Source organism: Hemiscyllium ocellatum, chromosome 4 (genome assembly GCF_020745735.1).
Source record: "Hemiscyllium ocellatum isolate sHemOce1 chromosome 4, sHemOce1.pat.X.cur, whole genome shotgun sequence".
NCBI lineage: Eukaryota > Metazoa > Chordata > Chondrichthyes > Orectolobiformes > Hemiscylliidae > Hemiscyllium > Hemiscyllium ocellatum.
Window position 1 is genome coordinate 113,195,530 of NC_083404.1, and position 27,979 is coordinate 113,223,508.

Consider the following 27,979-nt stretch of genomic DNA (forward strand, 5'->3'; position numbering starts at 1 on the left):
TGCAAGAGCATTCAGTAGTGATAAGTGAGCAGAAGGTAAGTGCTCCCAGAGTATGAGTAGGAACCAGAGCAGGAAGGATTAATAGTTTAGGAGGATAAGGTGAGAGAGAGCTGTTGAGCTGACGTGATACATTCACTGGAGAGCTGTAGTCCGTAATTCTTGACTAGATGATGTACGCACACCAGAGTTAGACAGTAAGTGGTTGTCTGACTTCCACCCCACCACCGCAAACAAGGTAGCACAGAAAAAAAAATTTCTTCATGTACAATACACACCATGGACATTCTTATGCAGCTGAGCATTCTGCTTCACTTAGGATACAAAGTCCCTGACTTGGATTATTAATGCCCAGGCTGGCTCGGTCTGATGGGAAGGTCTCTTTTGGTGGTCAGCAGGAAGCAAAAAAAAAAAATAAGCCCTTCTTACAACCACACCCATCTAGCAGGAGCCTGTTCATAAAGTAGGGGTGATCGTGGCTTTCCTCTAAATCATGCATTTAGTGAGTGCATGCATTCACTAGTGCAAGGGACAGTCCTTGGCTTGCAGCATCTGATGCTGTGGGCAGTTAAGCTTTAAATATGGCACTAGCAAGAAGAATATTGGAAGATCCAGGTAGTGGCAAGCATTTCTACCTCTTCTGCTAAATAGATCCCGAGAAGGGCTCTCAAGAGTCCTTTAGTATAATTAATTAGGTGTAGAGATGGTGACTACATGAGCAAAGATGCACGAAACTATAGCAGAGCAGGCACAAATTAATGTCACATAACAAAACTGGTTAACTGAAATTGAGAACATTTTCTAGTTTTAGTACAATTTGGAATAACTAAGTGAAATCCCAGGTGACCCAAAAAATCTGCATCTACAACATTACATATCATTTGCATAACCAGTCAAAATCTATCCTGGCGAGAGAGCGCAAGTGCTACCACAGGTGAGGACAACTGATCAGATTGATGAAGTTCACTTCTTAATTTTAAAATCTAAACTGGGCTTACAAGATCTATTTGCTAAATAATTAGTAAATTCTAATCCATTTGTTTAAAAAAGGCAAAAAAAAAAGAAAAAAGTTTGCCTTGTTAGTATTGCCTTATAAGCTGTTAATTATATCGTGTGTGTTTTGGTCTGCATATCTTGAATGGATCATTCCTAAACTAAGAAACAGTGAACATATTGCAGATCTTGTGTTTATGATTCACAATAGTCAATCTAGTGCACAACGTCTTGCTACACTGCTACTTACAATTCATCCCAATGTCATGAAATGTCAGAATGACAGGTCGACTTCCTTTTGGTGTCCCACGGACAGCGACACGGATGGTACCAAGTGAAGTTTCAACATCATGCTCCTGTGGAAAAAATTAAGCATCAACAATTACATGTTTAAATGTTTCAGTGAAAATAATATATAGCATTAATTAAAACCAAATTTGCATTTCAACTTGTCTAACAATTAAGCACTTATCAACAGGCCACTGTGCTGATAGTCAAAGGAGTTAAAATATTAACTGGAGAGCAAAAAAAGGCCCATCCAAGGTAAAGCAATGCAATCTCAAAACTGTTTACAGTAGTTCTGCATGTAATTTCAAAGCAGACCACCATCTAAAAAAGGTGTCCAGAGGAGGGCGAGGGCGAGAGCGAGAGCGGACAAAAATATAGCACAGGAAAAGCCCTTTGGCCCACCAAGCCCATGCTGTCGCATTATGCCTTTCTAAACTAAAACCTTAATAAAATGAGTACCTTTAGAATTTTTTTTGGTCACTTGGTTCAATTATATACATTGACAGTGTTTAGAATTCAACTTGGAGAATATAGTTAAATCTTCAAAAGACCTACCAAAGTAGAGGCAGCTGCAGACCACTCCATCTTGCTAGCTCATTCACCACATCTTTATCATATTAAAGTGCAATACAGCTTAATCTCCTTTCTGAAGCATATCCTAAACACTGGGTATGTCCATGGGATGGCAAACATATGGCAGTGATTTACACAAACCTCAGTTGTCAGACTTCAACATACTAATCAATATGATCTGTTCTGATCTAACACGATAGTTGTGTTTTGGTGCGACCCCACATTAAGAAAAATCATGTGATAGCAGCACCATTTAAAATCAATGAGACCAGAATTGCATTATAACCATTACAGGTAAGGATATTGTGGTGTTCTACAAATAATGGTCTACATTCTGCAATCGTTATAACCAACTTACATTGAAGAAGCATTATAGCAAAACCAACTGTACAAGTGCTACCAGAGAAATAGCTTCCCAAGAGCAGTAATCCAAAGTAAAGATCAGCAAGTGTTATTCTGCTCCCATCTGATGCTAAAATTGAATCCCGATTGTTTCTACTTGAAAGCCTATTTATGTTGGCATCCAAATATAACAGCTTTAAAAATAATTTTATAATAAGTCAGAACTTTCAAAAGATAGCACATCAAGAAGTTGGTATTCTGGATTGTGTTCATGTTTAAGATAGAGATTTCAAAACCAGGTGTTAAAGTAGCGACAACTCAAATGGTTCCCATATAATGTTCTTTAATATGAAATTCATAAGCAAAGTATGGTAGAACTCCACTGTTTTTCTCTAATTATCCTGAGTGTCTTTTTTCCCTTCATACTAGTATTCAAAAGGGGAAAACCGATTTGGGAAGTTGCCAAGGAGTTGGCACAGAGAGACCTGGGACAGATCAGACATGTTCTACAGAATGGCATGTGTACCTTAGTCTTTACATTTATGGAATTATAAAATCTTAGATGAACTAAAGCCAACTTCATGTTAATGTCATTCGTGGACTACCTTAAGCCCTTTATAAAATCTACAGCTTGCTAAAAACACCCGATTACTGAAAAATCTCTTCAGCAAACGTATTCACACACTCTAAACTTAGAGATCATTTGTTAGACAATAAATTGTCTTTTACACCATGGATTGCTTTTTAAAAACAACATTTGAAAATCCTCAAAATTTGCTGTATAACAAAAATACTGGAAAGAAAATTGACAGGTCAATGAATGAGCATTGAATACATTATCTATAAACTCAATGCTAGGGCCTCAACTACTTCTTTAAAAAAAAATCAACACTGGACACAAGTTTGTAAAAATGGAGAATTCTATAATCTCCAAATTGCACAAAGAATCATGACACTAATGTTAGGCTATTAAGAGTTTAATACAGGAAAACATGATGTGCATAATGAACCTCTAACAGAACTTGTAGCAATATACCCAGTGTGTATTCTGTAAATAAGAAAATAGGTAGAGTCAGGTGAAAACAGGGGGAAAAAAAAAAGTAGTGTTTATCTAGACAGAAGCAAAGTCTAAAAGACATGGCTGGCAAATTATTCTTATTAAACATTTTACACCATACTGCAAGTTGCCTTTATCAAGCCTAAAACTGCTAAATGGTTTGAGACTAAAATTGTAAATAAATAACTGCAGAGTTTCAACAGTTCAATAGCAGCACAACAGAATCAGAAGATTTCACCACTTGCAGAACATCAAGCCCAGATTTTAGCCTGCGCTGCTTCTACAAAGTAGATAAGTTATGATGAAGATGTTGCCATTTGGCCAATCAAGCCTGCACATACCCCTGTTCATCTGAAGGGCGTCAAATCACTGGTTACTTCATCCCCATCATGCCATTTCTATTCTATATTCATCCACACAAATGCCTCAATGAACCTACCTCTGGAGTTCAGTAATATTTCCCAAAACATCAATCTTTCTGTTCAACTTTTGCAGTAGCATGGAACATACTAAGTCAACAGGAATTTATATTGGTAAAAAAATAATTTTGGGTTTTCCCAAACTCAATCCAGTGATCCTCTCTTGTGAAGAGGGTAGGATTTGATTGTTAGACTAAGATGTTTCAAAGACTATTGATATTCAGCATGAGCTCATGAGTAGCCACTAGAACAGAATACTAAATTTAAAAAAGAGGCAAGGCCTGTGGAGCCAAGTCACCAAAAAGGAGAAGAGAAGAAGTCAATTTTCACATGTTGTGCTATAGTCATACATGTTAATTTTTTTTTATCAAAAATCCATACCCCGCAATGAAACTTGCTGACAGTTGAATTAGAGTTAATGAGCTTTTGATTCAAGATTCCACATGGTCTTCTCTCCGGTCTTGAGACTTATTTAGTATAGTACTTTGATAGCAAAACCAAAAAAAAACATTTTAAATCACTTCTATTTCAGAAATACTTTCTGGTTTACAAATATGTAGAATGACAGTAAAGGCCAAGCCAGAAAAATCAGAAAATTCAAAATCTGAGTGACTCCGTTCTAAGCTTTCTGGACTGAAGTGGTTAGTGTCTTAGAACTTAAAATTGAAAAAGATTACCTGAGTTTCAAGTACTTGAAAGCTTCTGGCATTTGCCTGTTATAAAAGAGAAAATGTAGAACTCAAACACCAGTGAATACCTTGATGTAATATGTAACCATGCATATAGATCCAATGGTCGTGGATCCAACTTGATTACGCTGCAATTGCTTCTGCATCTGAGATTTTCCATGGCTATGTTTTCTCCATTCTTCAAATTATGCCCTTGCTGCTCATTTCCTAGCTTTCTATTCTGTTGCTGATGATTCAATTTTAATGTTGCATCAACTTTCTTCAGATTACTTTCCTTCAGTGCTCATAACCATTCATTGAGAGGCACATGCTATGTCACTATATTCTGACCACATTTTTTAAGATGAATACAGAAATGAAGATATTATTTTGCCATTTTATCTTTGATGGCTACATTTGCATTTCATTTGAAAACAGTTCCTGAAACTAAACACTCCGATAATTTAAGGACAATAAATACACACAAAAAAGTTAAAATCTTCAATTTGTTTCTTGGCTCTATAATTCTGGTCTTTAAGAGTTTTTCCTGAAATATTCCATTTCTTCTCATCTTTAAAATGCTTCAATTTCAGCAAGGCGTTTGAGAAGGTTCCCCACAATAGGCTCAAAAAGTTAGGAGGTATGGGATACAGGGAAATTTGGCTGTCTGGGTACAGAATTGGCTGGCTGAAAGATGACAGCTTGTGGTAGTGGATGGGAAGTATTCTGCCTGAGGTCAGTGACCAGTTGTGTCCCACAGGGACCTGCTCTTGGGCCTCTGCTCTTTGTAGTTAAGAAAAAAAAGTGACTTGCACAAAGTGGAAGAGTGGGTTAGTTTCCGATGACAGAGGTCAGTGATGTTGTCGATAGTGTGTTCAGGGCTGTTGCAGGTTACAACATGACACTGACAGGATGCACAGCTGGGCTGAGAAGTGGCAGATGGAGTTCAACCTGGAGAAATGCAAAGACATTCATTTTGGAAGGTCGAATTTGAATGCCAAATACATGGTTAAAGACAAGATTCTTGGCAGTGTGGTAAACAATGGGATCTTCAAGTCCACATACATAAATCCCTCAAAAGTCGATAAGATTGTTAAGGCAGCATGTGGTGTTTTGGCTTTCATCAACAGGGGACAGAGATTAAGAGCTGCAAGGTTTTGCTGCAGCTCCACAAAACCCTGGTTAGACCACACTTGGAATATTGTACCCAGTTCTGGTCACTTCATCATAGAAAGGATGTAGATGCTTTCGAGGGGGTGCAGAGGAGATTTACCAGGATTGGAGGGCTCGTCTCAAGAGGGATTGATCAAGCTTGGGCTTTTCACACTGGAGACAAGGAAGAGAAGGGATTTGAGTGAGGTGTACAAGGTCATGAGAGGCATTGATAGAATAAACAGCCAGAGACTTTTCCTCAGGGCAGAAATGGCTGTTACAAGGGGCCATAATTTTAAAAAAGGTGATTGGAGGAAGGTATAGGGAAGATGACAGAGGTAGGTTCTTTACACAGCGGTGGATGTGTGGAATGCACTGCCAGCAGTACTAGTAGAGAAGGAGACATTAGGGACATTTAAGCGACTGCTAGACAAGCACATGAACCTCAGTAAATTGAGGGATGTATAGGTTAGATTGATGTAGTGTTCTAATATAAGATCATAGTACAGGCCTATGTTCTAAAGAGTATTACCCAAATGAGACCCTCACTTCTACAAATTTCAAGTGGTGAAATTACATTTCTTCTATGAAATACTTATTCCTGGCGGACAACTGTAGCTGATTCTTCCTTTCAGGTCTTAAAAATCCAAAGTTGGTTAGTACCTAACCATTACTCTTCAGTCATTAGTAATCTTCTCTTCAACTTGTGCTTTTTATTTCAGGATAGTGTTTCTTCATTAGGAGTTAGTTTTGTCATCAAATCCATCCACAGCCTTAAAATGGCAAGCCACAAAGACTCACTCACGTATGAAGAGCAATGAAAGGTAACTGAGAAATGGCAAAGTCCATCCATTTTACGAAGTGTTCCTTTTGCCTTAGTCACGATCTTTAGTCCTCTAGTTTCACCTTTTCCCCCATCACACCAAGTTATTTTGCACTGTCATAGTGCAGTTTATTCAGTGAATCAGTGAAGCACAAAGCTAATATTTTTAAATTTACCAATTATATATATGTAATACTTCAATTGTCAGCAATGTTGAAATGCTACCATACTGCAGAAAGAAATATAGTCAGTTGATCAATAGTCAGTGATATTACTAGGGCTCCAAATTTTTATGATTTGAAACAGTAGGAAATAAAATAACTGCGGCCATTAACTCTAGCCATCAAAAAGGCCAAGAACTATGGAATACATGAACTATCCTAGCTAACAGATCCAGTAATTCAGATTTTAAAATGTTACTTACAAGGGGTATAGGCTCCTTTTCCCGTGACCATTACAATACCACTCAACAATGGGTTTCGTTTTAAAATAAACTTAGCAGTGAAAAGAACACTATGCTGAAGGCAAATAAAATGGGGATTAAATGAAACATTTTAGGTCAAAATGAAGGCAAGCAGGAGGCCACTTATGTCTATTATATTAAATGGATGGACAGTTAGACACCCTGATCACTTGACTGCTGCCAAATCACCTACTTCCTGCCAGTTTAAGTTCAGTTTCTAGATAAAATGGCAAAAGCTACAGGCCAAAATGATACCAATGTCTTCTTTGAGCATACAGTTAGAGGGAAAAAACAAAATGCATCCTTTCAAAACTAAGCAATGACGAGTTGCAATTACAAAAGATGTTACAGAAAGGAGGGCAAGAGGAGAGGGAGTGGCATTTTTGATAAGGGATAGCATTGCAGCTGCACGGAGGGAGGTTATTCCCAGAAGTACATCCAGGGAAGTTATTTGGGTGGAACTGAAATAAGAAAAGGATGATCACCTTATTGGGATTGTATTATAGAACTCATAATAGGCAGAGAAATTGAGAAAAATTTGAAAGGAGATCTCACTTGTCTGTAAAAATAATGTTTATGGTGTTTAACCTTCTAAATAGACTGGGAATGCCATAATGTGAAGGTTTTAAATGAAGAGGAATTTGTTATGTACAAGACAATTTTCTGATTCAGTATATGAATGTACCTACTCGAGAAAGTGCAAAGCCAGACCTACTCTTGGGAAATAAGGCAGGGCAGAAGATGGAGGTGTCAGTGGGGGAGCACTTTGGGACCAGCAACCATAATTCTATTAAATTTAAAATAGTGATGGAAAAGGGTAAACCACATCTAAAAAAGGTGAAGTCCTAAATTGGAGGAAAGCCAATTTTAACAGTATTAGGCAAGAACTTTCAAAAGCTGATTGGCACAGGTGTTCACAGGTAAGAGGACAGCTGTAAAATGGGAAGTCTTTAGAAGTGAAATAACGAGAGTCCAGAGAAAGTGTATTCCTGTCAGGGTGAAAGGAAAGGCTGGTAGGTAATGGGAATGCTGGATGACTAAAGAAGTTGAGGGTTTCGTTAAGAAAATGGAGGAAGCATATGTCAGGTATAGACAGTATAGATCGAGTGAATCCTTAGAGAGTGAGTATAAAGAAAGTAGGAGTATACTTAAGAGGGAAATCAGGAGGGCAAAACGGGACAGATGGTTTTGGCAAATAGGGTTAAGGAGAATCCAAGAGGGTTTTTGCAAATACACCAAGGACAAAAAAAGGTTAACTAGGAAGAGAATAGGGCCCCTCAAAGATCCTTTTGTGAAGCCACAGGAGATTGGGCAGATATGAAGTGTGTATTTTGTATCAGTATTTAGTGTGGAAATGGATATGGAAGATATGAATGTAGGGAAATAGATGGTGACATCTTGAAAAATGTCTATACTACAGAGGAGGAAGTGCTGGATGTCTAGATACATTAAAGGACCTGATCAGATGTTCCCTAGAACAGTGGGAAGCTAGGGAAATGATTACTGGGTCTCTTACTGAGATATTTGTAAGATTGATAGTCACAGGTGAGGTGCCAGAAGGCTAGCTAATGGTGCCACTGTTTAAAGAAAGGTGGTAAGAACAAGCCATGGAATTATAGACTAGTGAGCCTGTCGTCAATAGTGGGCCAGTTGTTGGAGGGAATCTTGAGGGACAGGATGTACATGTATTTGGAAAGGCAAGGACTGAGTACGGATAGTCAGCATAGCTTTGTGCATGGGAAATCATGTCCCACAAATTTGATAGAGTTTTTTGAAGTAGTAACAAAGAGGATTGATGAGGGCAAAAGCAGAAGATGTGGTCTATATGACCTTCAGTAAGGCGTTCAACAAGGTTCCCCATGGGAGACTGGTGAGCGAGGTTAGATCTCATGGAAGACAGGGAGAACTCGCCATTTGGATACAGAACTGGTTCAAAAGGTAGAAGACAGAGGGTGGTGCTGAAGGAGAGTTGCTTTTCAGACTGGAGGCTTGTGACTAGTGGCATTCCACAGGATCGGTGATGAAAAGTAGTGGACCCAGCATTTATATAAGTGACTTTAATGTGAGCATAAGTATATAGTTAGTAAGTTGGCTGATGACACCAAAATTGGAGGTGTCGTGGACAGCAAAGGTTACCTCAGATTACAATGGGATTTCGATCAAGGGCTGAGTGGCAGTTGGACTTTAATTTTGATAAATGAGGTGCTGCATTTTGGAAAAGCAAGTTTTAGCAGGATGTTGTACACTTAATGGTAAGGTCCTTGGGAGTGTTGCTGAACAAAGACCTTGGCATGCAAGTTCATAGCCCTTTAAAGTGGAGTCCAGGTAGATAGGATAGTGAAGGCAGCATTTGGTATGCTTTCCTTTATTGGTCAGGGTATTGAGTACAAGATTTGGAAGGTCATGTTGGAGCTATACAGGACATTGGTTAGGCCACAGTTGTAATATTGAATGCAATTCTGGTCTCCTTCCCATTGGAAAGATGTTGTAGAAGTTGAAAGGGTTCAGAAAAGATTTACAAGGATGTTGCCAGAGTTGAAGGATTTGAGCTATAGCAAGAGGTTGAATAGGCTGGGGCTGTTTTCCCTGGAACGACCTTTATAGGTTTATAAATCATGAGGGGCATGGATATGATAAATAGACACAGTCTTCTCCCTGGGGTAGGCAAAATTAGAGGGCATAGATTAAAAGAGGGGAATATATATTAAAGACTTGAGGCAACATTTTCACTCAGGGTATAGAATGAGCTGCCAGAGGTAGTGGTGGAGGTTAGTACAATTGCAACATTTAAGAGGCATCTGGATGGATATATGAATAGGAAGGGTTTGGAGGGATATTGGCCAGGTGCTGGCAGATGGGACTAGATTGGGTTGGGATCTCTGGTTGGCATGGATGGGTTGGACAGAAGGGTCTGTTTCCATGCTGTACACCTCTATGACAATGACTTTAAGTGACTGCAAAGCAATACTAAAAACAACTTCAGCAAGTAACAATTTCATGAAGATTAATTTTAAGTGTGGAGTTAGATGAACAGGAGGCAGAAAGGAAAAAAAATACTAATTGAGTTTGGAGGCTAATATTGGCTAATTCTTTGTTTAAAAGAACAGAATCTAGAATATTAATTACCTGTACTGAAATCGTAGCAAGAATCCACATATACAGAATTAAACAACTCTTTATACATAGAGTTGGAGTGTGGTGCTGGAAGATGACAGCTGGTCAGGTTGTCAGTAAGAGTTGTCAATGCAAGCATAAGCTTGAAACATTGATTCTCCTGCTCCTCAGATGCTGCCTGACCTGTTGCGCTTTTCCAGTACCACACTCCAACTCGGATATCCAGCATCTGCAGTCCATACTTCATCCTTTTGCAGAAGATGGGCATTACTAGCAAGTATTTATTGTCCTAATTTGAACAGAGTGGCTAACTAAGCCACCTGAGAGAGCAATTTCTTAAGACCAGGTTAAGAATAGCAGATTTCCTCCAGTAAAAAGGAAAATTGTTTTTAAAACAAATATTGCTTACTGTAACAGTGTCACAAGTTTATATATTTTTTTAAAATTAATTTCGATTCCCCCAACTTCATGGCAGGATTTGAACCCATGCCTCCTGAACATTAGCCTTTAGGATACTAGTCCAGTGACATTATTACCTCCAATATTTCCCTATATATTTGAAAATAAAATAACTGCAAGGAAACACTTAACGGCATGCTTACCTCAGAGAATGGAGAATTATCCACTAATAGCTGTTTGACCTCAGCAAGTTGGATGTCTCGCAGAGACATAATGCACACTTTGTAGGGCAACTACAAGACAAGACAAGAGTAATGAGAATCACAAAGAAAAATCAACTACAATGGCAATTACAAGATTAGGAACTAGAGAATTGTACAACATTTTTATTCCCAATTAAATTCCCTTCATGAAGTTTCATTTTAGTTAGAAGTCAGTGTGGCTGCATCAAAAACCCAATGGAGCTTTAGGTTGGGCATTAATATCTGCCAGGCCAACCCCACCCACTTTTACTTGCTGTCAAAATAATCAGAATTGAGAAGGTGCTTTTGGCAGAAACGCTAATGGGGTGTCGCCTAGTCCAAGCAAAGAAAAGCAACTCCAGTCTCAGACTCCATATTCAGTTGTTTCCGTTTGCAGTTCCACAAGTGAAGGATCCAATCTTGGAATCACATTGTTTTTGCTTGCTCTTAACATTTCAGATCACTTGTAAAGCTTTTCTGCATGGGTGATGTTACGCAAGTGGAAGATGCGTTTTCTAGCCCGTTCTATTGTATGACACTACTTTCTGTCACTGATCAGGAATGAAAGTCTGCAAAGTGCCTACTAGGCAATTCACAATGGACATCATTCTCAGTTGAAAATAAGTGGATCATAACCAACCAATCACAGAATTTGAGCTTTTAGCCATTCAGAATAGAATCTGATTTAAAATGGAGCACCTGTAGACCTTTAAATGAAAAATCAAAGTCTAGGTCCATGCAAATACATGGAAATGGAGGGGGAAAAAAAAAGGTTAAAACTTCACAGAATGTCTAAGTCATTAAAATGGTTTTAATTTGACTGAATGTCAACATTAATTCTGTGTGCAAGAAAGTAACAAGGGCCAGTTCCACAGCTAAAATTTTCATTGCACTTTTGTAGGCCAACCTATACCCCACCCATTACAGCAAACTTTTTAAAATTCACTTATACCAAGAGTGTGGCAGTTAAAAAAATGAATTACATGTGGAATATTTTAAGAACACACATTTAGTAACAGGTAAACAGTGTTATACTTTATCTACAGCATAAAAAAAATCACTAAGCAATTTTTTTGTTTTAAGGCACTTACTGGCAGAGTTTTCTCACATTCACCCTCAACTGACTACATGAACATAAGGAGATTGTGATAATACATTAAATATCTGGTATTTCAGGTATATATTTTTGGCAATTTAAAAACAAAAGTGCGGTTTAGAAGGTGCCAGTTAAAGCAAATGTACTAAAACAACTGGTTTACTCTTGCTTAATAGCAAATATAGGCAATGCAGCAAACAGCTCCTGGTGGCATACATGGAGTTGGGAAACTTACTGAAATACAGCTTTAAAAAAAGTCTACCAATGAGTTTTGGAACCAAATGCAGGAAACTGCATTCTCAGGCCACAGTATAGGTCATGGTTAGGAAATGGAACCGGCTTGTGGAAAACCTGTAATTTCCCAGTTCCAGTGGAAGCCTCATCCCAAGTACATTTAAAATACAGCAAAGGGTTGTCTGGGAGCTTGATTTTTTAGGCAGTACAAGAAAGCTCAATACATACACTGCAACTTACAATAGTGGGTGGGAAGTAAAGCAGAGTTTGATGCCCAATCTCATCAAGTCAGGCAATAATTTGCTGATGCTCACCACTCAAAAGTGAGCACTGCTTTGGGGAGGTTTGCAACAAACCAAAGATATAGACTAGTGAGCCTGATGTCAGTGGTGGGCATGTTGTTTGAGGGAATCCTGAGGGACAGGATGTACATGTATTTGGAAAGGCAAGGACTAATTAGGGATAGTCAGCATGGCTTTCTGTGTGGGAAATTGTCTCAAACTTGATTGGGAGTTTTTTTTTTGAAGAAGCCTTTTGTCATTGGTTCTCAGGCCACGGAACACCCTCAAGAATGTAGACAGGCAGGAGACTGGAAGAACACAGCAAGCCAGGCAGCATCAGGAGGGACGGCAGGAGACTGGGAGGCTGAGTTTAGGAGATGCTGCTGAAGGAACTTCAGCACACTGTGGCAGTACATCCTGCAGGCAAGACCTACTGCAGCCAAATTAACTGTGGTGGAGGAATTGTGAGGGTTGAGCAGTAGATGTGGTCTATTTAGATTTCAGAAAGGTGTTCGATAAGGTTCCCTACAGGAGGCTTGTTAGAAAAGGTTAGATCTCAGAATACAGGAGAACTAACCACTTGGATACAGAACTGGCTCAAAAAAAAAGAGTGGTGATGGAGAGTTGTTTTCAGAATGGAGGCCTGTCACCAGTGGAGTGCACCAAGGATCAATGCTGGGTCTACTTTTCAGTCAGTCATTTATAAGAATGATTTGGATATGAGCATAAGGGGTATCGTTTGTAAGTTGACCCATGACACCAAAATTGGAGCTGCTGTGGACAGCAAAGAAGGTTACCTCAGACTACAACAGGACCTTGATCAAAATGGGCCAATGGGCTGAGAATTGGCAGACGGAGTTTAATTCAGATACATGCCAAGTGCTGCACTTTGGGAAAGCAAATCTCAACAGGACTTATACACTTAATGGCAAGGTCCTAAGAAGTGTTGCTGAACAAGAGACCTTGGAGTGCAGATTCATAGCTCCTTGAAAGTGGAGTCACAGGTAAACAACAGTGGAAGAGGAGTTTGGTATGCTTGCCTTTACTGGTCAGAGTATGGAGTACAAGAGTCGGGAGGTCACATGGCTGTACAGGACATTGGTTAGGCTACTGTTGAAATATTGCATGCAATTCTGGTCTCCTATCGGAAAGATGTTGTGAATCTTGAAAGGTTCAGAAAGATTTAAGGATGTTGCCAGGGTTGGAGTATTTGAGTTATAGGGAAGAGAGGCTGAACAGCCTGGGGCTGTTTTCCCTGGAGTGTCAGAGGCTGAGGGGCGACCATGGAGGTTTACAAAATTGAGGGACATGGATAGGATAAATAGACACAGTCTTTTCCCTGGGGTGGAGGGTGGGAGGTGGGAGTCCAGAACTAGAGGGCATAGGTTTAGGGAGAGAGAGGGGAAAAAGATAAATAAAAGACCTATGGGGCAACTTTTTCATGTAGAGGGTGGTACATGTATGGAATGAGCTGCCAGAGGAAGTGTTGGAGACTGGTACAATGGCAACATTTAAAAAGCATCTGGATGGGTATATGAATAGGAAGGGTTTGGAGGGATATTGGCTGGGTGCTGGCAGGTGGGACTAGATTGGATTGGGATATTTGGTTGGCATGGACAGGTTGTACTGAAGGGTCTGTTTCCATGCTTTACATCTCTATGACTCTATAACATTAAGAACCTGTACAAGTGAAGTACTTAACCAAAAATAAATAAACCATAATTGAACAAGCAGAAAGATGACATTTGGAATACAAGAATCAGAATAGAATTTATAAAAAAAAAGGATCCAAAACTCAAATACCAAAATCATTTAAAGCTAGTAATACAGCTAATAAAAGCTGTTATATAAACCAAGCACAAGATTCTATGCTTCCAGGACAGGACCGAAAAGGTGAACAAAAACATGCTTCTATTGAATCTTAAAAATCACATTGAGTACTATAAACTGTAGTAAAGATTACTTTTTTAAAATTACTTAGTTATTAGGAAAGTCTAACACTGTAATGACAATTCAAGCATTGCCATCTCTGCTCCTAACTAAAGGAGTGTGTTGAGTTTGCACACATTCTCCCAGTGTCTGCGGCAGTTTCCTCCAGGGGCTCTGATTTCCTCCCACAATCCAAAGTGGTACAGGTAAGGCAAATTGGCCATGCTAAATTGCCTCTCGTGTTCAGGGATGTGTAGGTTAGGTGCATTAGTCAGGGGAAAAATGTAGAGTAATAGGACAGGGGCATTTGTCTGGATGGGTTACTTGGAGGGTCGCTATGGACATGTTGGGTCCGATGGCCTGTCTCCACAATGTAGGGATTCTATGATGAACTGCATGCCAATTAGGGAACCATCAGCTCCAAAAATATCATGGAGCAGCGGTCACTGCTGAGGTACCATAGGGGTCTGCCTGGAACCTATGGTAGTGGGACTTGGTCAGGTAGATCTGGAAAGCCACATCCCATTCTGCTCAGCTTGGGATGGCAGGCTCATGTATAGCTTAGGGCCTCCAATTATTGGTAGCATCTACAGCCCCTAAGAGGAGCTCTTCAGTTGGCCCCAATAGCCAAGAAATTGCCTTCTGACAAACCCAAAAGCTGTCCTCTTACCTGTCAGAGGAAAATTTCAGTGTTAAAACAATAGGCATTTCATCTTCCCATTTGGCATATCCTTGGCTCAGAATGCACTCAGATTGTTCTAAGCCAACATTTAAAATTTAAACCAAAAGAAAGATTACAACTTGGAACAGGCCCTTCAACTCTCCAAGTCTGCACTGATCCAAATCCACTGTCTAAGCCTATTGCCCAATTCCTAAGTATTTGTATCCCTCTACCTCATCTACTCATGCATCTGTCCAGTTACACTTTACATGAATCCACCATGCCTGACTACTACTTCTGCTGGCAATGCGGTCCAGGCAGCTACCACCCTCTGTGGAAAGCACTTTCCACATGTATCCCCCTTATAATTTTTCACTTCACCTTGAATGAATAGCCTCTCATTATTGGATCCCTCACCCTGGGAAAAAGCAGTCCTGTTTATATCCTTCATGATTTTGTAGACCACAATGAGACTCCCACCCCCCCAATCTCCTTTTATCTAAAAAAAAACAATCCTACTCAACGTCTCTTCATAGCTAGCACCTTCCATACCAGGAAACATCCTCGTAAACCTTCTTTGCACTCTCTCCAAAGCATCCACATCCTTTTGTTAATGTGGCGACCAGACTGTACACTATTCTAAACGCAGCCGAACCAAAGTCTTGTACAATTTTAACACGACCTGCCAGCTCTTATATTCAATACCCTCATCTGATGAAGGCAAGCATACTATAGGCCTTCTTGACCACTTTCCACCTCTGCAACAACCTTCAGGGTACAATGGACTGAACTCCCAGATCTCTGCTCAGGGACTTTACAGTATTAGTTGGCTCTAGAATTCCCAAAATGCAACCCCTCATTTGCCTGGATTGAATCCCACCTGCCACTTCTCTACCCAACTCTCCAGTCTATCTACATTCTCCTGTATTCTTTGACAGTCCACTATGCTTTCTGAGACTCCACCAATCTTACATTCCATTTGAGTTGAAATTTAGTTAAACTCAAGACAAATGGAATTTCTAGCAAAAGGTGGGAGAGGAAAACACAATGTTTAAAGCAATTATCTCCCACTACAACTAGCTTTTTTTTGGGGCGCAGAGTATGGTACTGGAAAAGCACAGGTCAGGCAACATCCAAGGAGCACTTGGTACGATCACTTTCATCTAAAGTTTTTTTCTGGATCCATTGCCAGTATCAAAGCTGAAGGATTCAGACCACACTAAAATGTCAATGGGGTTACATAGAAGTTTTGACTATATTTCAAGACAGGAAGCCTTAAAATCAGTTTAAACGGATTCAAGTCGATAAAAGTAATGTAATTATATCTTCAAAGATTGTTATATTCCAAGGAGCATTTGAATGGAAGCAGACTTTTCACTCAAGGAAATTCCTGCCTCAGAGCCGAGAGAATCAACTGGATTCACTAATCACTCTGTAGTTGAAACAACATTACCAGGCAAAGAAATGGCTATAACAAGAAACAGTCAGAAAGCACAATCTGTGGGGGCAGAATTAAGGAACCATAAAAAGAGGGTCTCCTATCAAGAGTCAGGACATAGGCAGAAAATAAAATGAGACGGTAGTGTCTTTCTTAGGATACCTTTTCTGTCACAATAACCATGGGAGACTTCAATATGCAGGTGGACTTGAGGGGCAGGGGAGAGAAGAAAGCAAGCTGATAAATATTGTACTATGCAATTCAGATCTAAATAAGTATAGATTTCCAGCCTATACATTGCTAGGTACAGAATGCAACCAGAAGTATCAACTATAACTGAACAACAATTTGGTAACATCTTCCCTGATGAAGGGTCAACATCCTTGCATAGGAATACAGCAAAATAGGGGTCATTAGACAACCACATTAGAAATACTTGGACTACAAAAAAAAACTAGAGAGGAAAAAAGCAGACATATACAACTTGGGAGTTGGAAAATTAATGTAGAACCCACTACATAAAACTTAGAATTTCACTAGTGATAGTATAGGGGATGATTTAATAGGACCAGTGATCACAGTACAGGTAACTGTCCTATAACACCATACTTGCATTCCAGCACAACCTTGCTTAATAGAAAATCACTTAATGGGCCTGTGGAAAAAGGAGTTGGGGCAGATCAGAAAAACCTCACGATCATTCAAACACCCAACATAAAAGTATAGCACAGCCTGAATGAATGAAAGTATAAATCATTTACCAACAAAACAAAAGTAAATTTAACATTCCATTTAAAAATACAATAAAAAGGTGCTCTGTTCAGTACCCCTCAAGGCTGCACTGTTGGCAGCTACATCAGCACACATGCAGTACAGCACAAAGACCAGCACAGGCATCGTGCATGTGCCAAATTGCATGGAAATTTCAGTATGGGCATTTGTGCATATGCATAACGAAGCATGTGAAACAATTCCGACTGGAATCACACTACTGAATGGAGGTAAGAAATAATGTTCCCCAACTCTTCAGTGATATTCTAGCCAAATAGTGTTGCCACAACACACATTATCCCAAATCGGACTATCAAGAGAATTCTAGTCACAATAGTAGCAAAAAGACAATAGAGTCAGATGTACAGCACAGAAACAGACTTCAGTCCAACCCATCCATACCGAACAGATATTTTAAACTAATGTAGTCCCACTTGCCAGCACCCAACCTATATCCCTCCAAACCTTTCCTATTCATATAGCCATCCAGATGCTTTTTAAAAATGTTGCAATTGTACTAACTTCCACCACTAACTCTGGCAGCTCATTCTATACATACACCAACTTTTGCATGAAAGCAAATTGCCCCTCAGGCCTCGTCTTTCCCCTCACCCTAAACCTAGATCCTCTAATTTTGGGCTCCCCATCCCAGGGAGATGTTCCTGAGGATGTGGTGTTAGCAATTCTGGCAAGTGTGAAAATAGGTAAGCGTCCCAGGCCAGATGGGATCTACCCTACAATTCTCTGGAAAGCTACAGAGGTGACTGTAGAGCTATTGGCTTTGATCTTATCGTCACGGTCTACAGGAATCGTGGCAGAAGACAGGAGGACAGCAAATATTGTTCCCTTGTTCAAGGAGGTGGGGGTGAGCGTAGAAACAACCTTGTTAACTATAGGCCAGTGAGCCTTATTTCAGTTCTGCATAGTGGTGGAAAGGATTACAACAGTTAGGATTTATCGAGAAAGAAATAATTTGATTAGGGATAGAGACACACACACACACACACACACACACACACACACACACACACGAGGATTTCTACTTAAAGATTAAATATCATAACCAATCGTTAATACTTCGCAAGTTTGGAGCAAGGTCAGCCAGTATCATTTTCAGGGACTATTTGTATGCAAGGGAAAATAATGGCATTGTTGCTGGACCAATAACCCAGTCAATGCTATGGGACTGGAGCTTAAATCCCACTACAGCAGAATTTTTAAAAAAATTTTTCAAAAATTGAATTTTAAAAATGCAAATAACCATTTACTCAGGGTAAAAGACTTTGACATTCATCAAGAGAGGCTCAACACCATGCAGTTAGTCACAGAACAACACAGCTGCTAGATAGGCCTGTGACAAAGTGGTGAGGTAACCAAAGTGAAATACTTTATCCTTACTAATGCAAGTATTACAAATACAGCTATTCTAATCAGCACTGGAAAGAGAGCAATCACAATTGTGGAGACCAAAAGTTCCATTTTCACAGAGGACACCATTCTTCATTTTATGGAGCACAATCTCTTGTGATAATGGGAAACATTACGAACATCTAACAACTCAATCCAGAGGAATTGTGGGCTTTCAGCAGTAGAACTGTATGACAAGTTGCAACCTGACCATACCTCACCATCAATCAATAAAGCCAGAGAATCAATCCTGGTTCAAAAAGGAGTGCAGGAGGACAACCAGGAGCAGCAGCAGGTACCTAACAGTGGTAACATCCCCATATTAAAGCTGAAGACTAACAGCAACTTATTGAAGGAGTTGGCTCCACAACCATCCTAATTTTCTAATATTAAACTGCAAAAAGATCAAGGCTGAAGCATTTACAACAGAGTGCAAAGTTAGCAAGTTCAGAGAAGACTTGTAGCTCAGGTTGAGGTTCTGGATGTAGGTTTGCTCACGGAGCTGGAAGGTTAGTTTTCAATGAGTGCAAAGTAAACAATCCCTCTACCTTATCCAGGAGGTTCTAGACTGGGAGGAGAGGGTAGGATACAACAGGAGAATTCACCTCTGGCCAGAATCAGCATTCCATTTTTCTTTCCTAGGTTATGGCTCTTAGTCAAAGATTCATCTCAATTGAGTCCCACCCACTCCAAGACATCACCACAGAAATGAGCATATCAGATAAACAACCAGTAAAATGAACTGCAGACACTCTAATTTGTTCAAGTGTAACACATTTGCAAAAACTGAAACAGAATGAAGTTCCTCAGGATATAGTGTCCTAATGATTAAATCAGCTAAAGCTGGTTGACATGTTATAGCAGAGCAACTACATAATAGCTGCAGAAGAATGCAACATCATGGTTTAGAAAATGGCACTATGGAAAACAACTAGATAATTGTGCCGTAAACTATACCCATTCAGGAGAAAGTTTGTTATCCAAACAGCATTCACCATTTGTCAACTTGCAGTGACAAAGTTTATGTTTACCAGAATGAGCGGTACAAGATCAAAAGCAGGGATAGTTGGTGATGACTGCAAAAAAAAGAGTGTTCAGCACCATTTGGACTGCTTTAGTATCTGATGAATTGCATGTCCACACACAAAGATCAGAGGTTTGGAGTGACAAAGCAACATTCATGCCATGTCTGGTAACATCACCCCTTGGCATTACCACTGCTCAACATCATCCCTCTCCTCCTCTTACACATCCCCCCCCTCCCCCCCACCTTGCCAAAACTAAAAATCAATATCCTGGGATTATCATTGACTAGAAAAGAACTGGACCAGCCAAATAAATACCAAGACAAGAGCATATCACAGGCAAGGAATCCTACAGTGATTAACTCATCTCCTGACTTCAAAACTTGCCCACCATTTAAAGGAAAGACAGGAGTGATGCAATACTCACTTATCTGTATGAATGTAACTTGAATACCCACATAGATAATATCCAGCTTTACTGTCTTCCATTGTTGCTACAAGTTTTTTTCATTTACAAAGTTAATGGAGTAATAACTACTCATTTCCAAATGAATATTCATGATCAAAGTAGTGTTTGATCTTATGCAAATCCATTCAGGCAGACTACAAATAAACATCTGCACCAATTCCAAGCTCATTGTTTGTCAGAGACAGCATTCTCTCCAGTTCTAATGATCAAGAAAATTTAAAATTTAATCTAGCTTGTGTATTTCAAACAAAATATTCCAAATAGTTTCCATCCAAAGTTCTAAATTCTGTTCACTCAAACTTTAGTGTTAATTATCTCTCTCATTCCACTTAGAATCCAAACTGGTCACCGATGTAATGCTGTAACTTCCTGTTCAGGTATAGACTTTACTAACTCCTGTTTCTAGCTTCAAAAGCACTTACAAGTCACAGGAGTTTAACAGGTTAATGTAGTGTCCTTACTAAAGGACATTATTTCCCCAAAGCTTGTGGCTGCACTTGGCTATTTTGCACATGCTGTAGAAACCCACAGTAAAAATAAAATTAAAGTGTACATGACAAGTTAAATGGCAAAAAGTCCAGCAAAGTTAGTGTGTCCAGACTTTCAATCTCTGCATGACATTGTCTTCCAGAATGTTTCACTCATGGTTTCCTCCCACAGTCCTAAAGTGTGCAGATTAGGGAACTGGCCATGCTAAATTGTCAATAGCATTCAGGGATGTGTAAGTTAGGTACATGACTCAGGGGTAAGTGTCCAGCAATACAGTAAGGGAATGGGTCTGGTTGGGATATTCTTCAGTGGGTTGGTGTGGACTGCTTGGACCAAAAGGCCTGTTTTTACACCGTAGTGGTTCTGTGTTGTGTCACCAGTCTTACTAGACCATTCTTTTCTCTTATTAGAGAGATGTAATTGGTGGTAACTTAACCAGAGGGCCACCAGACCTCAGGCTAGGGAAGAGGTGGAGAAAGAGAGTCCTTCATGGTAACCTCAAACCAGTGATGGGAACTGAACCCCAGCTGTTAGTATCACATTGCTCTGTAAACCAACAATCCAGCCAACTGAGCTAAACAGATTCCCAGGGATTCTAAGATTCTATGGTGCATATTTAATCAGAGAAAGAAGAGTGTCTTTCAGATTAACATCTCTATTGCATTCTGGACTTCAAGAGCATGTTGAGCTGCTAGATTGCTGATGTGTACGCACCTCATTTGCTCCTATCACTTTCAAAAAATTGCTTTGAAAACAATTGGGAGCACAGAAGCAATGAAAGAATAGCAAACTGAAGCTCAACACTATTCTTATAGTTCTGTTCAACAAAAATGGCTCAGTTTTCAGAATAAATCAAGTGTTTTCCATATCTTATGGGTGGCAGTCAGTTAGCTTGGTGAGTGAACAGCTAGTTTATAATGCAGTGCGACACCAATAGCAGGGTTCAATTCCCACACTGGCAACAGTTCTCATAATTTGACTCTTCTTCCTTTCTCCAGACAAAGGGAGAAATTGAGAATGACCCACAGATTAAACTACCAGTCCCTCTCTAACCATAGTCCAAGTGTCTGGTAAAACTTTAAACAACTTGACATTACACAGGAGAACCAGAATTTGTATTTGGACTTCCAGAAATCATTGACCAAGATACCACTCAAAAAAGGTTAAGCTTATGTAGTTGGAGGGAGCATATTAGCATGAATACAGAATTGGCCAGTGGGCAGGCAACAGCAATCAGAAACAAGGGTATTTCCCACCCCCACACCCCACCAGTTGAGCAACCACAGATGTCAGTGTAAGGGCTGCAACTGCTTACAGGCAGCAAGACAAGTTGCAAGAGGAATACAGTTTTAGATATTGATCAGTAGTAAGAGGGCAAAACATTGGCAAGTGTAGTGTAATGTGGGAAAATTATGGCATGCTCATTTTGGAAGGGATAACAAAGGAGCAGTTTCATCTAAATAGAGAAATACTCATCACAAAAAAGAGACTCAGGGGCTACTTGTGTTTTTTTTAAAAAACAAAGTCAGCACCAAGTGCAACAGGTAATAGGAAGGTTAATGAAATGCTAGCCTTTATTTCAAGGGGGCTGGAGGAGAAGAATAAAGACATCTTACTGCATCTATACAGAACCAAGAGAGATATTGGAACTACAGTGATCAGTTTTCATCCTTTTATTTGAAGTAGATATTGTATCATTTCAGACAAAGGTTCACTAGGACGATACCTGGTAGAGAGGGATTGTTTTACGAGTAAAGGCTAGACTGGTTGGGACTCTATTCATGGAATTTAAAGAATGACATTATCCTGTGACAGGATTTTCAGGTGGTTTGACAGGGTCAATGCTGAGATGTCATTTCCCCTCATTGGGGAATATAGGGTCAAGTGGGTAGTCTCAGAATTAAGGGGCACTAATTTAAGACAAAAATAAGGAATTTAAGAGTTGTCTCTTTGGAGCTTTCTGCTGGAGAACTGAGGAATCAGTGGCCTTGTGTATTTTTAATGGAGATAAATAGATTCTTGATCAGTCAGGAATCTAGGGTCACAAGAGAAAAAAAAATGGCAGGCAAGTCAACAGAAGCAGAGTTGGATCAGTAGTAATCCTACTGAATGGTGGGGTAGCCTGCTTCTATTCCTGTTCTTATTTATGGTCTCATTGCTAAGTAACAACACATTCACAAGATCTATTCTTCAAAATTGAGTTTTTGGCCTCATCTTCCAATTTTTGGTACTTTTCATCCTTCTCCATTAATATCGTTCCAGTCACAAGCTACATTACTCTTGACAATTTTATTCAAATTAGGACTTAAAATCATATTTAAAAATCAAGCTTAGCTGAATATTCACTCGTGGATGTGAAGTGTAACAGTTATGTCTATTACTGTTAGTTAGTTTCACCAGTATCAACCAAATTCACATTGACTTCACTCACCTGCTATTCCCTACTATATTGCATTTCCTTTACAGTACATAATTTTCACTCTACTCACTACTTCAAATTTACATCATACTTCACAGCTCTAGAACGTTTGAGATTTCCTTTTCCAATATTTCCCTCAATTTAGATCTTAGGGGTGGGAAATCAAGGAGGTAATGATAAATAACTGTTAGACCTCAGCTGTACTAGTGTTCAGTTTTGGGCACCACATTATAGCAATTTGTGAAGGCACTGGATAGTAAGTAGAATCAGATTACAGAATGCTTCCAAGGATGTATAAATTCATTGGACTATTCGTGGACAGAAGGTTGCCAATAGGAGATGGGATAGAGAAATTCTGAGCTGATGGAATAGATTGGATAGGAAGAAATTGTTTCCACTTGTAAAAGAAACAAGGGGGCGTATGAGCTAGCGTAGGCACTATATGGTGGATGGCTTCCTTTTGCACAGTAACTAATTCCATAAGCTTTGAGGGGTTCAGGTTACAAACATGCACTTCCCATCCTAACAGTTTTGGTCTCTTCATAATTTGAAACATGGAACAGGTGATGCTCAGTTAATGCCCTTCACTTGAAGTTAAATGCAATAAATATAATTAACCTAAAGTTAAGAAGCATTAGATTATAAATGGAATTACAGGTTGATATTTTAATCATTTTAATAGCCTGGGCTACACACTTTTACTGCAGTCACTTTATGATTTTATGGAAGACTAACCAAGGAGGCCTCAGGGCCACGAGTTTGAGGGGGTTGTCATTTATTTGTGCCGTCACCCATCTGCTGCAGACTTTGGGTCTTTTTTTGTGGTGATAGGCTATTGCTTTCAATTGCAAATTGTTTAGATTTAAGCTTATTTTTCAACAGATTATAGCTTATTGAAATACCATGAAATATGAAGTTGGATTTTGAAAAAAAAAAATTAGATTTATGGTATGATTTGTTGCTCAATCAATTCAAATGTTTAAGATATTGATTGGACATATGCTACTGGTAAGAGTAGCATTTTTAGGTCATCCAAATGCTCTGGAATATAGCAGGAACCCACTTTCTTGAACTCCAGCAGACAACCTGGTGTAAATACACTCCAGGAGAGAGTGTTTAAGGACTTTGACCAGCAGCAGCTCAGAAATTACAATTATTCAAAAATTGGATAGTGTTTTGCTTAGAAACGCACTTGCAGTTGGTGTTGCTTCCATGTTTCTGCTGTCCTGTGGAAGAGGCGGTGGTTTTGGTAGCTGCTGCCCAAGGTACCATACATTACCATAGTCCCATAGTCTCACTGGTAACAAACAGGAATGATTGCTGGTGGTAGCTAGTGAGTCAATAAAGCTTTCTTCCTAGATCTTGCCAAGTTCCTTTTACCTGCCAGTATCTTTAAAAAAAAAAGCACAAGGATTCAGTGATGAGGGAGTCAGAGGTGAGATGGCCCCTGCCAAAAAAGTGGCAGCTTTCATTCCAACAGTAGTGGCGCAGCAAAGGGGCCTCCTGCCTGGCCACCTGGGCCCATGGCAGAGCAAGGACTGTAAGTTGAACATTATAAAACAAATAAGGAATATTAAGGCAGAAAAATAAAGTGTTGACACTGTAGAACATTTAACTATGTTAAAGATAGCTGATCAATAAATAAAAATCATTCCAAAAGACTAGCTACATTGCTGCTGAATCAAAATCCAGGAGAACCTTCTAACAGCACAGATTTAGTCAAGGAAATAGCACCTCCACACAAGAGGCATGATCACCTAAAGTTCAACTAGGTGCAGTGGTCCTGAAAAAGCACAGTGTTTGAAAGCCATGAATTCACAACTCATGCAGGAGCAAAAAAAAATGTGTTGCCGCCTCAGAACTGTCAGAAAGGCTGCCAGAACCAGTGGATGAACCTTGAGATAGAGAGAGAGTGAGTTCCCAGCAGCTTGAGGTCCAAGAAGGTTAAAAATTTAATTTGCATTCTGGGAATCAAATAACTTGAAAGGAAAAGCATTTTGTAGAACAATGATACTGAACATGTTAGCTAAGCAAGGTTACCTCAACCTTTGCACATGGTTTCAACTAATCCCTCATCATGATGTACTTTTAAAAGCAAAAAAGTTATCAGATCACAAGTAAACTTACAGACAACATTCAAAACCAGGCATGAGGGATGGATGCCATCACAAAATTAGCACTAGTTTGACAACTGTTATCCTCTTCACCACTACCATTCAAAACAAGATCAGCTGTGAATACTGACATACAACCAGAGTGGAGGAAATCAGCAGATACTTACAGGATTCGAAACGTGGCCCTATGTTCCTTCACAGATGCTAACAGGCTGACTTGTTTTGAGCGATATCAAAACAGGTCGACCATTCTGAAGTTTAGGCACAGAACTGCGTCTCAATTACCTGACATTCTCTATCATCAATACTCCGTTGGCTAAACAGCATCAAAGTCAAATAGTTTCCTCGTTTCAAAATTGAAATAGAGAGCTTTCTAAAAGAAACTAATAACTTGACGGTTAAAATGAGGGACGGACAAAGACGTTACCTCCCGAGTTTCTTCTTAGGGTTTCCACCATAAAAAGGGCAGCGATGCCAGTCACGCCGCCTCACTGGTCCCGTCAAACGGTTTGTTTTGAAATCACTGCCGCCTCAACGTTGCCACCATCACGAGGCCAACTTTTATGACTAATTACCGCGCGCCACCCAATCACGGAGCTCCACCCGTAGTGGGCGGGGCGCGTGACCACCAGCCCCGCCTCCCGCTTTTGATTTTTTTTTTGCCCCCAACATTCCGGCGGCGATTAAAACTGTTGGGAGGCGGGACAGGGGACCCGAGCGGGAGCGGGATTGGTTGAGCCGAAACGTCAATCACCCAGCCCTCCAAACCGTCCCGAAGCCAGCGCTTCCGGACCTTCCAACTTTGAAAGCAAACCACCTTCTTCCTCTTCTCTTGTTTTCCCCCAAACTTGGAATCATATTGAATGACGAACTCTTGTTTTTAAAAAACAAAACAATGAACTTTGCTAGAAATCGGCCTCGAGTGCCCAGTGGCGCCGCCTAGAGTGTAGTAGAGAGAGTGAGCAAGAGCAGCCATTGTTGGCAAAGTGCACCCGAGACCATGCCAGACGGTTAGGATCAGCGTGTGGGAAGTTTGCAGTGAATTTTGGAAATGGCATGCAAACCTTCAAACAATATTTCACTTTTGGACAGGGTGGAGTGGGGTAGGAAGTCGGGAACGTGGATCAACGGACGGAAGAGAAAGTCTTCTTGTCTTCCATTAGTCCACCCTCTCCATTCGGAGGGAAGTTCTTCTCGCCTCATTTCCCACCGCGAAACAAAGTCAGCAGTTTCTCCCTAGCTAAACCTAGCGTGAATAATAAAAAAAGAGTATAATCACCAGCCCAGAAGACAAGCTGATCGGTCATTTTATTTTGAGGTAGCAACTGACTGAAGAGGAGAAAACACCCAAAAAAACCCCCGAAGGAGGAGAAAATGCCCATAATCCAACTCGAATATTGCATTAAAGTACTCTTCTGTTCTCATTTCGAGATATTCTGAATGCATTTAATTTAATTGCAATGCATTGATTGCAGTAGTAACACGGTGCAGGGCCTGGAAAGGTGTCTTATTGAGCTGGTGCCAGTCACGCCTCAGCGTGGCAGCAGATGTGTGGGTGGCTTAAAACTGCCTTCTGAGCAATCCAATAGGACGGAAAGACTCAAACATTTGAAACAAAAACAGAAGTTGCTGGAAAAGCCGAGCAGGTCTGGCAGCATCTGTGAAGAGAAATCAGAGTTAACGTTTCGGGTCCGCTGACCCTTCCTTGGAAATGATGGCAGCTAGGAAAACTAACACTGGAGGCTCTCAGTTAAATTCCTGCTGCTCAAAAACTCTTCAAAACTGTAAAAACATCGACAAAAAAAGGGCACTCCCATTCATCCAGTTGTGTGTTTTTTTTGAGGGGGTGGGGGATGGCTGGATTGTGGGCAAAAGTTGTCTCACCCTTTCCCTAACTGTTTGACCACATGTTTAAACTGTATTCGGTTCTCTGAACTCTTGTTTACATTTAGATAATACCTAGGATCAATAATTTACAGAGGAGGAAAAATGCTGAGTGGCACCTGTTTAACACTTATGGCCTGTCCTGGGAATCATTTGAAAAGTTGCTGGTTCATTGCCTTTTCAGGAGCGCACTCGTTTGCGCAACGATAAAGCTTTCGCGGACTTCAAAATTAGTTTGAACATTAGTACGTGCTATTGCAAAATGCGCTACTGGGGTGGGTGGGACGGTCAATGGCCTGAAGTCTGGAATATTGTATAACACAGGAAGATGAGAGGACAGGATATCTAAATCTAGTTCAGTAAACAGTTATGCCCATTAAAAACATCGTGAAGAGAATTAACCATACGACGATGCTGTCAACTTAAGAGACTTTCCACGCGGTTACAACTCAGAGATGAGAGGGGAATAGAATATTTTCTCATTTCTAACTCCTACATATTGCACGATGCTGGTCCCTTGGGAGATCCAGTAACTCCACTGCTGCACTCGACAAAAGTAATACACGTGTTTTTTTAAAATATAAAAAACAGAATCTGCGCTTCGAGAACATTTATTCAAATTAAAAATCAAGATGATGCTACGAGGAAGGCAGCGTTATGAAAAAAAAGACAAAACAAACTTACCCCAAGCTAAAGATTTCGCACTTAGCAAACTTGTTGAGCAATCGCAGCCCGTTTGTTTGTTTTTAAAACGCAATCTTGTAAAGTTCACAAAGTTTTTCTGTATATTTTTCTCCGCCGCCTGCTGCTGTTTTGATATGACGGATGTAGGAGGTTTTTATACAGTCCAGATTCAGCCCTGCCCACTTTTTTTCATCTCACAGACACGTGTCTTTCATTAGAAAGGAAAACACTTTACATTTAAAGCTGTTACTTTACAGACAAAAATAAATCAGATTGTTTTTCATCTAGGCGTTTTGATAAATTGAAAAAGGAACAAATCAACAAATGTGCATTTTGAGCAGTCACTCCTTTTTTCAAAAAAAAGCTTTTTATAATGGCTCTGTGCTGCCGAACACATCCGCGTACGAGAGTAATTAATGCTGTCAAGAGGCAAAATTAAATTTTTGACGCCTAAACACAGATAATTGCCTCCTATACGGTTACGTGATTACGTGCACATCTAACATTCCATGAAACCACGCAAAATGATGCAATTTTGAATAGATAAG

The 27,979-nt window shown here is 39.9% G+C and overlaps 1 protein-coding gene across 4 annotated transcripts in view; it reads right to left on the reverse strand.

Annotated features, from left to right (window-relative positions):
- The window catches only part of LOC132815075 (protein NDRG1-like), a 62,462-nt gene extending 34,891 nt beyond the window's left edge, over window positions 1-27,571 (reverse strand). For 2 of the 4 annotated variants that reach the window (XM_060823779.1, XM_060823781.1), the window contains exons 1-2: window positions 27,432-27,571; window positions 1,241-1,346 (exon numbers count right to left, since the gene is read on the reverse strand). In XM_060823779.1, the coding sequence (XP_060679762.1) occupies window positions 1,241-1,247 (7 nt within the window). In that variant the 5' untranslated portion in view covers window positions 1,248-1,346; window positions 27,432-27,571. Of the gene's footprint in view, window positions 1-1,240; window positions 1,347-4,346; window positions 4,383-10,491; window positions 10,582-25,290; window positions 25,374-27,431 lie in introns of those variants that run through there. The other 2 variants (XM_060823777.1, XM_060823778.1) reach the window with 2 other exon arrangements.
- Between the last annotated feature and the right edge of the window lie 408 nt (window positions 27,572-27,979).